We start from the raw sequence: 12860 nt of genomic DNA, 5'->3' as shown, positions 1-12860 counted from the left end.
AGTGGGGTGAATGATCCTTTGCTGGGCTTTCAGTATGTGCTAGGGCACAAATAAATGTCAGCTAAGTTCACAACTATCATTTGAGAAGATCCTATAATTAGTTCCCACTTTCTCTATGAAGAAACTGAACCATAGAGGAGTTAACTTACACCGGACCCAGTGCTGGGACACAGCTCAGAATATTTGGAACTGAATCTGGCTTTGGGTTGCATCCTCTGAATCCTAGTCTCAGATCCCTACCGGGACAAGTCTCTTCCCAGGATGTGTCATGGAAAGCCTGACTACACCATGCTGCACAGGGTTTTCTCCTTGGCCTGCCAGCTGACACCTTCACAACTCTTTCCCTATCGGACACCCTCATATTAAGGGTGAAGCTACTGTGAAGATGAAGATGATGTATATGGGGCTGCAATCAAGCCTACTATCTTAGGAGCTCTAGCAGGCTCAGAGGGGCAAAACTTGTCAGTTCTAGTTATCCCTGTAGTCCTTGTGGTCTGTCCCTGCCTCTAAACTGAGATAGGGTTCCCTGAGACTTTTTAATAATTCCTATATCTGGCACCTCTGTGGGATGATTGGAATGTGGGCTCAGCAGACACTATCAACCAAGGTACATTGATATGGCCTCCTAATGTGGCTTGAGCATTCCCAATCATGGTGGACAGAGTGGGCACCAGAGCCAGGGTTCCACCCCAAGGGCCTTCTCTAACCTGGTTCTAAAGCCAAGCACCATTTCTCTGCCTTCCCTCTGCGCTGGGTCTTACACAGCTCCAGGGACTGGCCTAATTGGGGTGGTGAGGAAATGAAGAAAAAAACGACAGATGGACACACAGAAAAGCTGGAATATAGTGGACTGGGCTCTCTGATGGAAAAGCTTCAGAATCCCAGAATCTCAGTATGTTCATCATTTACAGCTGAACAAGCAGGCAGGGTTTGTGGTGTATAGCTAAACCAAGGGGGCAAGCTTAACTAATCTCAGTGGGAGCAGTCTCTGTAGGGGAGCAGTCTTCAGGCTGTATATATCTGAGAGTAAAAAGCTATGGCGGACGTTTTCTGCATGTACTATCAACATTCACACTCAGAACATAGGAAAGCCTTGTCATTTCTCTGAGCTTCAGCTGGAGGAAAGGCTTTGCCAGATTTTCATAGGTCTGGGGCTTTGGTGTTGGTCTTGCAGGCTCATGTAAGAAACACAAATGCACACAGGCCTCCTCTGCTCCCCACACTACTGGTTATGATCCTTCAAGCCCATATCAAGTAAACGGACTTGACAGTGTGGAAAGGTCACTACAAAAGAACAACTAGAACAGTCATCTACAGGAAATGTAACTGGTGTCTCCATTTGAGGCCCGTCCTACCACTGCACCTTGACATAAAGCACTGAGAACAGTACAGCCAGAAACTTCTTGGTTATTGGCTGACACAATGACTGTGTATGGAATTTCAGGTTGGTCAGGCCATTCTCTTTCAGACTAAGAAGGCTCCATTGCTTGCCAGCTCCTTTAAGTGTTGGGAGTTTTGAGGCATTTTGATTCTTCATAGGATCTGTCCTTCCTCTGGAGGTTTCTAGTCTATTCTGTGTAACCAGTGTCTAAAAATCCCAGGGATGTATTTCATGCGAATCTGTCATCAATCTCTGGACAGACTTCCAGGTTATTTCGAAAGGAAAGCCTGTCCTCTCATGGCCCCTTGAGCTTTCCTTCACACAAGTCATGACAGACTCTAATTACAATGAGAGGCACACAGAAAGAACCTGTGAGAACAGGACACAACTGGATAAAGAGGGCTAATAAGAACCACTAACAATTCAGAGGCAAGACAGCTAGGATACTAAGTCTCTTCAAATACTAGTAGGCTCAATTTTATGGGTGTTAAAGACAATATTGTAAACAAAAACAAAAAGCAAACTGGAGAAGAGGTAAGGAGAGGGCTGAGGAGAAGCAGGAATTCAAGGCTAGCCTAGGCTACATGAGACCCTGTGGTGGTTTGAATGAAAATGTCCTCCTTAGCTCAGATGTTCAAATACACGGTCCCCAGTTGGCAGTGCTATTTGGGCAGGCTTGGAGGTGTGGCCTGGCTAGAGGAAGTAAGTCACTGTGGGTGGGATTTGAGGTTTCAAAGCTGCAGGTCATTCCAGGTTTACTGTCTGTGTTTTGTGCTTACAGTTTGAGATGTGAGCTCTCAGCTCCCAGCTCGAGTCACCAAGTGTGTCACCAGTTATATCACACCAACAGAAAAATAACTAATACAGTCCCCTTCCAAAACAGGAAGAAACAATAGTTGTACCTATTTATTGTCACAATATAGCACTACAATATTTTCTGGCAAACAGCTAAGATAAATGAGTACATAAATGTGGAAATAAGTCTCAGGCATCACTGAAACAACTGCAATTTTATTCAAATTTTTAGGCAAAAAGATTTATCAACATCAATGTCATTCATGAAATTTCCCATTTCTACAGACAGAAAAAAAAATATTAATACAGATGCTCATATGTTACAAGGGAACGACAACGTTAGAAAACAGCACAAAGCAGGGTGGGGGCGGGGGCGGCGGCGGGGGGGGGGGGGGGGGGGGCGGTGGTGGTGGTGGTGGTGGTGGTGGTGGTGGTGGTGGTGGTGGTGCACACCTTTAATCCCAGCACTTGGGAGGTAGAGGCAGGAGGATCTCTAAGTTTGAGGCCAGCCTGGTCTACAGAGTGAGTTCCAGGACAGCCAGGGCCACACAGAGAAACCCTGTCTTGAAAAAAAAAAAAAAAAAAAAAAAAAAGAAAAAGAAAAAGAAAACAGTACAAAGCTGACATAACAGGAATATTTCTGGGCTCCTAAACTGAGCCAAGTTACCCTAAAGTTGGTAGCTTGATCAGTCCCCAAACCAATCTCCAGACCTGCTCAGCTTGTAGCAGGGTTCAGAAGCGCTACACAGCAAAGGGAATATCATTGATTTTAGAGTTGGTCATTACTCAAAACTTCTAACAAGATGACTTCATGTCTAGATCAAGCCATCACAAAGCATCACTGTGAACAGCTCAGAAATGTTGATAACAGACAGGAAGGGATGGGAGAAGGGCACAGTGGACACCAGCCACCACACCAACACGGTCACTCACAGTTCTTTTCCTTGGCAGGAGAGTGTGGCTCGCTATACCTAAACTTCATAAGTCACTGTTCACATCACCAGGGAGGCCTAATCTAGCCAGTTTTACAACGTACACAACTTCAGAATTATATAACCTTTCCTCTGAAATAACCCGTACTTTACAAAGCTTAGAAACAGGACACCAAGGGATCTTAAGCAAATCCAGCCATGGAGTAAAAGGGAAGAATTCATGAGGGAAAGGACTGAGGAAATCATGAGCTCCTTGACCAAATAGTTGGAATCTGACCACCTGACTCTGAGGCACTTCCCTCAGTTCACAGTGATGCTTTGATGGTAAGACTTGATCTAGACATGGAGTCATCTTATTAGAAGATCCATCACACTCCTAAGAGACTCTGCCCTCTGGCCAGTTCATTTGCTGAGATTCCTCATTATGTTTAGAGAGGATCCTCTGTACCCAGATCCAAAATGATTCCAGTGGTTCAGATAGTGAAAGAGCTGATACAGCTGCAAGCGCTTCTCAAATCCTGGGGTTTTAGGGATTTTACTATGGTAGGCAGAGTAAAAGGAGCTACTGAAGCCCCCAAACATGCCGGCTATTGCCAGCTCATATTCTGAGTGGCCGTAGAAGGAAGCTGGATCAAAAATGATGGGCCCAGAGGAATCTTCTGCTACATTCCCTCCCCAGAGGTCTCCGTGAAGTAAGGAGGGCACAATTTCCAGGTTATGGAACAGGTCAGGAATCTTCAACTGCAAAGAGAAAGATGGAGCCTTAAACATAGTGGTCAACGAATATGAAGGTGTAAATGTTTTCCTAAGTGCTGTTCCACGTATCTGAGCAGGTACTCAGATGTGCCCGACTTAGAGCAGATGGGACACTGTGGTAAGAAGCAGACTCAGATGCTACCCCTGCTTTGGTGCCTCCCCTGTATCAGGGCTCAGTGGGGCATATGGTTGGCACTGGGCATACAGCAGAGGCCTTGCTCACCTGCAGAGCAGACCACAGCTCAAGAGCTTCCCGGTCTCCAGACCTCTTCTCCACCATGTCCATCTGGGGCTGAATGCGCTGCCTGGCATAGAATGTGACCCAGTCCTTCTGCCAGTCATTTACCTGCACAGGAGACAGTAAAGGAGAGAGCAGACTGTCTTAGTAGTCAGGGTTTCTATTGCTGTCATGAAACACCATGACCAAAAAGCAAGTTGAGGAGGAAAGGGTTCATTAGGCTTACACTTCAGCATTGTGGTTCATCACTGAAAGAAGTCTGGACAAGAACTCAAACAGGACAGGATCCCTGAGACAGGAGTTGATGCAGAGGCCATGGAGGGGAGCTGCTTACTGGCTTGCTTAGCCCACTTCTTATAGAACCCAGGACCAACAGCCCAGGAATGGCACCACCCACAATGGGCATTGATCATTAAATGAGAAAAGGCCTTACAACTAGATCTCATGGAGGCATTTCCTCAACTGAGGCTCCTTCCTCTGATGACTCCAGTGTGTGTCAAGTTGATATACAAAACCAGCCAGTACACAGACTTTATCAGAAAACTCCAGGACTGAAGGAGACTTGAGTGCCCAGTAATCCCAAAGTAGAATGGGCTGCAGGAAGCATGAAGAGAGGTAGCAGCTGCAGGAGGCTAAAGAGGTGAGGGAGGACCAAGCAGCATGAAGCCTCAACATAGGCTCAGACGGTAGGTCCAGTGTCCCAGGGGAACGGTAAGCAGGGTATGCCAGGTGACCAGTTGCAACCTCCCAAGCCTGAAGATCAACTAAAACCATTTAATTATAACAACTATGGAACAAAGGCCAGAGCTAGCTGACCCTCTGGATCTCATGGCTTGTTTCTGACCATCTTCCAACACTTACCTGGCCACATTTTACCTTGTCCTGGGAGAGATGAGAAAAGTCATTTGGACCTCTTTCAAAAGAACTGCCAAGGAAGAATGTCCAAGCACAGGTGCTTACCACCCAGAAGGGAAGTAAGTTAGATATGTGAGAGTAAATCAGCTCAGAGCAGGACACGACACAGGAAGACAAAACACCATACATACACATAAACACACACACTATACACATAGGCACACATATAGGCATATGCACATATCTGCACGTGAACACACATGCATCATGAGTTACAGGTAAGAGAGGAAGGACCAATGCCTTCGGACATATACCCTAAACATGTAGGATCTGAAAACTCCATACAAAGCAGGTTTACATACAACCTCCTACACATTTCTAAATCTATGGCCCCTATGCCCACCATAAAACATCTATAAGTTTCCAGATTCTGCATTCACTCCTTTTGGGAAAAAGCTTCCCTGTTTGCTTTTTGTTACTGTGATAAAATACCCTGATAAAACCAACCTAGGGGTATTTTTTATTTGTTTGTTTTTTATCTTACAATTCCAAAACTATGTTCCATCATTTCAGTAAGGTCAAGGCAGGTAGGAACTAAAAACAGCTATTCACATCCAGAGTCAGGGAATGGTGCTGCCCAAATTCAGGGTGGGTCTTCCTACATCAAGTAACCCAACTAAGAAAATCTGTCACAGGCTTGCCCAAAGGCCAACCCAATTCAGATAATTCCTCATTGTGACTCCAGGTGATTCTAGGTTGTGACAAGTTGACAATTAAAACTGACCGTCACAACTGTCATGCTATCTACTTTATCTGCTGGACATCAGGCAGCACTTCCCAGGCAGAAACTCCCAGGGGAACGGACTTAAAACCATAAACATGAAAGATATGATGCCCTGTCATTGTGCTGTCTTTGAGAATTTAATGCTTTGGTATCCACAGAGGAGTAGACCCAAGACCTCTACTCACAGTAAAGTCCTCAGATGTTCAAGGTCTTAAACAGAACCCACACACTTCCTGCCTTACACTTAAATCATCTCCACATTACTTATAATACCTAACTGCTGAGATGTCTCAGCAGCTAAGAGTGCTTGCTGCTCTTGTAGAGGACCAGAGTTCAGGTCCCAGCACCGTGTCAAGCTACTCAGAACCACCTGTGACTATAGAGCTAGAAGATCTAATTCCTTCAAGCCTCAGCAGGTACCCACACATACACATGCATATATATATATGTTGGGCATAGTGGCATGCACCTTTAATCCCACGAATTGGGAGGCAGAAACAGGCAGGTGTCTATGAATTCAAGGTCTACATAGTGAGTTCCAAAAACAAACAAACAAACAAATAAATAAATAATAAAAATAAACAAAATAAAATAAAAGTTAAATTTTTCTAATTTTTAACCCCTCATCGAAATTAAACATCCTAACTTGCTGTTCCTTCTGTCTCATTTTCCATCTTAATCTAACATTTGAATTTACTTCATGTCAACTTCTTAAAAATTATCAGGGGAAAAAAGGATGCAAGACTTACAAAATCTCACAGAAAAGGAATAACTTCCCCACTGTGTTTGAATAGCCAGTCTGACTATGAAATGGAAGTAAGTTCTATGCCACTCACCTGGGGGAGGTATCCACAGCATGTCACTACATCAAACCCAAACTGGTCCACAAAGAGCCGCTCTTCCTGTCCACTTCCTTTCCCTTTTAGACAAAAGGAAACAAAGAAAGGTGACTAGCTTGTCTCCTTGTTCCAAGAGACCCTCGGCCCACTCAGGGAGCTTAGAGTTATTGCTTTGCAGTCAATATGCCCTTACTGCCTCATGCTTACACCCAGAGGTAAGCAAGACGCCTCAGATCACTCAGAACAGCATCTGCTTTAGCAGACTTAAAACCCAAGGACACTAGCTATTCCAGAAGCAGAACCAAGTACCAGAGGATGCATGAGAATGGAGCGATATATAACAGTGTCAAAAATACATCAGGAAAGGAGGTTTTTCAGTGGCCAATGTAGTTCCATTTTTGACAGATAAAACTATTATATTTGCTGGGTGATGGTGGCACACACCTTGAATCTTAGTACTAGGGAGGCAGAGACAAGCAGACCTCTGTCAGTTCAAGGCCAGCCTGGTCTACAGATCAAGTTCCAGGACAGCCAAAGCTACACAGAGAAACCCTATCTCAAAAAAACAAACAAAAATTTATTATACTTTGGAATGGCCTCAACCTCATGTGTCTCCCCAAACTCAAGAAAATCTCAATCAAATGAATTCTGTGCAGTTTGGAAGCAACAGGAAAGCCAGTTAACAGGGCCTATTAGGAGATCCTCACAAGACAAGGAGACAGGCTGGTGGCTGCCAGTATATCATCACAGGATGGGCAGGCTGCCAAGACCCACCAGTAGAACTGTACACAGTAGCTTCTGGATTATCTGCTTTCTGACTATCAGCTATTCTGTCTAGCACATGAGGTACACGTGAATTATCAACTGTCAGCCTGAAAATACTGGAAAATTCTCTCAATGCTAACTCCATACTTTGTTCTAGATGGGCAGCATTAAGGCTGTCATTCTGAGTCTCAAGAATGGTATGTACATGGAAGAGATGACAATGTGTTTAAAGGAGTCACTTTGTATTGAAAGCCTAAACAACTTTGATTAGACTTCTTCCTGGAGAGTTAGACGTAAAGCAACTGTAACATCACACAGCTTCAAGTCCAGTGATAGTTCCTGTTTTTCAGTATGTCTAAGACACATTGTGCCAATCATATGTGTTTGTGTTCACTACATTGCAAATGTGCAGCCCTAGGGTGACCATACTTGCTTTGGCATCAACACAGGCTACAGCATTACTCCATCCCAGAGCCCATGCTGGCTGAAGGCCCTTCTCCAGACAGGGTCCCTTAGGGCTCACACAGTCCCTTACCCACAGTGCCAGCCTCCTTCTGGAGCTGCTCTCCAAGCTTCTTGTTCTCAAGGTGTAGATCTGCAAGCTGGGCCCCAAGCTTGGCGGCATGACTAAAACCAAAATGCAGGAACTAAACAGATGACACACAAACAGCAGATCCATCTGAGAGATCTCAAGGCACACAAAGCAGGTCAAACATTGAGTATAAAGTTCGTTATACTGGAGGCTGGAGAAATGACTCAGTGGTTAAGAGCACTGATTGTTCCTCTAGAGGACCCGGGTTCAATTCCCAGCACCCATGTGGCAGCTCACAATTGTCCAGATGGGTCCAGTTCCAGGGACCAATCACACCAGGCATGCATGTGGTGCACATATTTGTGCTGTGCATGCAAGCAAAATACCCATACACATAAAATAAAATACATAAATCTTTCTTTTAAAAAGGTTAATTCTATTGAAATAAGAGGAGAACTAGGTGTGGTGGCACAATAGCAAGAATCCTAGGAAGGAGGAGGCAGGAGGATCAAGACTCAGCTTCATGAGACCCTGTTTCAAAAATAAACAGACAAAATCGAAACAGGAGGTTCCCATAATTTGACCACCTTTCCTAGGCTTCGCAATGAGTCTCTGTGATCATCTCACTTTGAGAGAGTGCTCTCTCTGGCTTTCAGTTGACAGAGAGTGCATGCCGCTCACACTGTAAAGCCATCATCTATGCAGTCATGGTCCTTTACACCACACCTCGAAGTCATGCCCCCAAATACAAGAATCCAAAATAAAAGAACCACACAGGGGAAAAATAAAGCCTTTGCTTTTAACCAGAAAGGATGGCATCAAGACAGACCTGCTCAGATACCGCATATCCAAATGCTCCATCACCAGCATACTCCCACCTCCTGGGGCATCGAGAACCTTGATAGGCTTGGGTACTTTCACTGTCTCTGTCTTCATAATGGCAGTTAAACTTGCCATTTCACCTTCAAACATTCTTTTAGCCTGTCAGTAAAACAATGGAGGAGACGACCAAGGTCACCAAAGAAAGACTATTTAGACATGCTTTCTTCTGGCATTACAATTCAAACCACATTTATGCTAGACAGAGGACTCAACAGAAACAGACAGTGTTTTCAGGGTACTCATCAGAAAATTAGGCTGTAAGTGCCAAAGTAACACAGGTATAAGCAAGCTTGAATTTCCCAGTTTGGGACTGCATTTTTTTGTTTTGTTGTTTTGTTTTTTGAGACAGTTCCTCTGTATAGCCCTGCCTGTCCTGGAACTTACCCTGTAGACCAGGCTGGCCTCAAACTCAGAGTCACCTGCCTCTGCCTCCTGGGTGCTGGGATTAAAGGTGTGCAATACCACCGCCCTGCTGGGACTGCATTTTGTTTGTTTGGTTTTTGTTTGGCTGACCTGGAACTGGCTATGTAGACCAGCTGGCCTCGAACTCATTGAGAACCACCTGCTTCTGCCTCCCACATGTGCCAATCACCACCATCAAGATCAAGGATCCAGATACCAACAAAAATTCTACTTCTTGTCACCCATAGCCATTGCCCACCCCCAGAACAGCTGTCGCTAGCCTGGCTTCTACTATCAAAGAGCTATTCTGCCAGTTTGGTCATTCTTTTTGTGTTGCTGGGGTTTTTGTTGTTGTTGTTTTGTTTTGTTTTATGAGACAGGGTTTTGCTATGTAGTCCATGCTGGTCTCAAACTCACAATCCTCCTGCCTCAGCCTCCTGAGTGCTGCTTGATCATTTTACACAGAGTCATATGGGTTCTGGGATCTGGTGTATTTGCTATACCTTCATCATGTGTGCTACTTCACAGTGTGAACATACCAAATGTAATCACTACTGAACAGTGCTGCCATGGAAAGTCTTCTACTTGTTCTCATACTTACTACCTCTGTGATCTTGGGCAAGCTACCTAAGCTTTCTCTGCTTCAATTTCCTCTCCTATAAAATGAGAGAATACTAAATTTCTTAGGCTTGGGCTATGATTAACTGAGTTAGCAGCTAACACACAGCCCATTCTAAACACTACAAATGTTACAATTACTCACTAACAGGCCAAAGTTTCTGAGAAGGAAGATAAGAAATATGTCCTAGATAGAACCTTCACATCAATTTATTTAGAATATGAAGGAGAAGCTAACTAAACTTTGGCAAAGGTCCTGGTGATAGAGACTACTTTAAGAGGCAGCATTGAAAAAAAAAAATTCAGGAAAGGTTTAAAAAGAGACTGTGATGCCATTAAGAAGCAGAGCTCCTTTGCAGACATAATTTACTGCTTATGTGGTCTGAAAAAGCTAGCTACTCATGAACAGACCTATAGGAAAATTAAGCCTCAGTCAGACCATTGTGAAAACAAAACAAAGTCTGGAAACAATCTAAAAACCAATCACGTAAGTAAGTTCACAAGAGTCACAAAGAACCATCAAGTAGGGAAAAAAAAAAACTTAGACCAGGTGGGTCCTAGCAAGGCATACGAAAGCAAATACAAGAGCAGCCAGGTAGTCTTAAAAGTCTTAACTCCTAGAAAGTAGAGCACGGAAGAGTTGGATTTCCAACACAACAGGTATATTTAGGATCAGCAGATGTTTACCATATGGCCTGTGTACCTGCATTGCTCATACTATATATTCCAGAGCAAGCAAGAAAATTATCAAAGAAAGAAAGACTAGAAAATAGACTTTGAAGTGGAAATAAGGGGGCTGGAGAGAGATGGCTTAGTGGTTAAAAGTGCATACTGCTCTTGTAGAGGTCCTGAGTCCAATTCCTAGCTCCCACATCAGGTAGGTCATAACCACCTGTAATTTCAGCATCAGGAGGATCTGATGCCTCTGGTTTCCATGAGCACCACACTCACATCTCACACAACATATACACACATACATATCATCTTTAAAACTGAATAGATAAATCTTTAAAAAAAAAAAAAAAAAAGAACGCAACAGTATATGTTGACTAATATGTGTAATCCTACCACTTGAGAGGCTGAGGATTCCATAGTAAGTTCCAGACTAGCCTGGGCTACGGATAGATTGAAACTGTGTCTTTAAAAACAAAACAAAATTAAAAAAAAAAAAAAACAAACAAACCACTTCCTGAGAGAGAGAATGTAGGTTCACAGATAGGAATTGAACTCAGGACCTCTGCAAGGCAAATCTGAGTTTGAGGCCAGCCTGTAGAATATGAAAAAGGACATCACTGCCACACTAAGTCCTGGCACTGAGGATAAGTTAGTGCAAGAGTGACTTCAAGGACAGTTGACAGAGTTCAGTGAACTGATGTCTGTAGGTAGGGGGCTGAAGGCAAGCCTCGAGAAAATAATTTCAAAGGTTGACACGCATGTGAAAGGCAGAATTCCTTTCTTGAAAGGAAACTGAACACAAATGCAAGCCAGACTTGTGGCTAAGGCCTGTAACCCTGAGTTTGGAGGTCAGCCTTGGTTACAGAAACCAGTTCTAAGAAAATAAAAAAGCACTTTGAGTGTGTGTGAGGTGTAGGGCTTGGCAAGAAGATAAACACCTTCAGTCTTATTCAAAAAGACATTGCCAAGTCCTACGGAAGCCATCCACCTCTCTTCCAGCGAAGCCCTGAATGAACAGCTTACAATGACAAAGGGCTAACAACCACCAGGAACACAACTGAAGCAGTGGAGCTCGCCCTATGAAGCAATAGGGCATTTTGGGAAAAGTTTGCACACAAACAGAACGTGGTGGGGTGAGTACATTGTTAGATACTTTAAGATCTTTGATTTGTGAGCTTTAGTCTCTTCGAGTTGAAATAAGCTCCAGATAAATGCGGGTACTCCAAGGTTTCTCAAAACTCGCCAAACAAGGCTTTTCTCAAAGAAGTGGGCACTGCAATCTCAGAATACCACGCGCAGCACCCACGTAGCCACTGCTGCCAGAGCGGGCAAAGGCAGGGAGGCCCAAGGCCAGAGTGAGACCGCCAGGGTATGGCGGTCACGCGTGGACAGCGGTCAGACGGAGCCTATCGCTTTAGACTGGGCCCTAGCGCTACCCACCAAGGACCTAGACCTAGACCTAGAATCCCGGCCGGCTCGGGATCTCAGCACACACCCTAGACCCAAACCAGGCCCCCATTTCAGCCCCGGGCCAAGGAGCGGACCCTGACCCAGCGCCGGCGGCCCTACCTCTGCCTTGGAGTTCACTTTCACAAACACTCGTCCTCTGTCCGTATCGTAACTTTGGCCCTGGCTAATGCACCCGCCTCCCGAGTGACCCGTAGCTTTGACTGAGCTGTATCCCAGCTCCTGCTTAAGCAGCGTCTCCATGATAGCTGCGGGACAGCAACCTGCTTCAGGTCTGATGCAGAAGCTGGTTTAGCGGTGGGGCGGGGCAGACGCAGGCCAGTGACGGGATTGGGTGACAAGAAGGAAAAGGCGGGGAAATCAACGGGGGGCGGGTCCTCGCCAAGACTGCGTCACTGGAGAGGGGGCGGGGAAACCTTTGGAGGGGCGGGACCTGACTGGTTAGGATTGGGTGAGAGGCAGGGCCACACCCCAGGTTCACTCCGGCTGCTTAGGCGTCAGGAGCTGGGGAAATGGGTAAGGATCCTGGCCTGGAGTCATTGGCATGCTAACATCTTAATTCAAACTGCTTCAGAACAGTTCCCAGTCAGCTGTGAAGACAGAGGGAGGTTGCTTCCGCCTCCGTGCTCTACCCAACCCAGCAGAACTGTCCGTGAAACCGTTTGTGAGGTGAAGCTGAACCACTAGGGTTCTGCAGAGGGTGATGCAATACCTTCTCAGACTGCGCTCCCCAAGTCATTTCCCTGGTCGACAGGCCTATGGGAGACACGGAGGCCCTTGTGCTCACAGATAAACACTACGGGAACCAGGAATGTTAAACTCACAGGGTTGTTCCTTCAAAGGAAGGGATGCATAACTTGTGAGCAGGTGGATCTCCATGAGTTCCAGGCCAGCCTGGTCTACAGAGTGAGATCCAGGACAGGCACCAAAACTACACAG

At 45.2% G+C, this 12860-nt stretch overlaps 1 protein-coding gene across 1 annotated transcript; it reads right to left on the bottom strand.

Annotated features, from left to right (window-relative positions):
• Window positions 1–2745: 2745 nt before the first annotated feature.
• Window positions 2746–12233, bottom strand: LOC114703923 (fructosamine 3 kinase related protein). Its single transcript, XM_028884968.2, has 6 exons — window positions 12024–12233; window positions 8707–8858; window positions 7881–7972; window positions 6578–6660; window positions 4088–4210; window positions 2746–3849 (listed from the first exon to the last, which is right to left on the bottom strand). The coding sequence occupies exons 1-6, from the start codon at window positions 12162–12164 to the stop codon at window positions 3511–3513; spliced, it is 930 nt and encodes a 309-aa protein (XP_028740801.1). The 5' UTR covers window positions 12165–12233; the 3' UTR covers window positions 2746–3510.
• Between the last annotated feature and the right edge of the window lie 627 nt (window positions 12234–12860).

The sequence above is a fragment of the Peromyscus leucopus genome, chromosome 8b (assembly GCF_004664715.2).
Source record: "Peromyscus leucopus breed LL Stock chromosome 8b, UCI_PerLeu_2.1, whole genome shotgun sequence".
Lineage (NCBI taxonomy): Eukaryota > Metazoa > Chordata > Mammalia > Rodentia > Cricetidae > Peromyscus > Peromyscus leucopus.
Note: the sequence above shows the minus strand (reverse complement) of the source record. Positions and strands in the feature narration are given on the sequence as shown.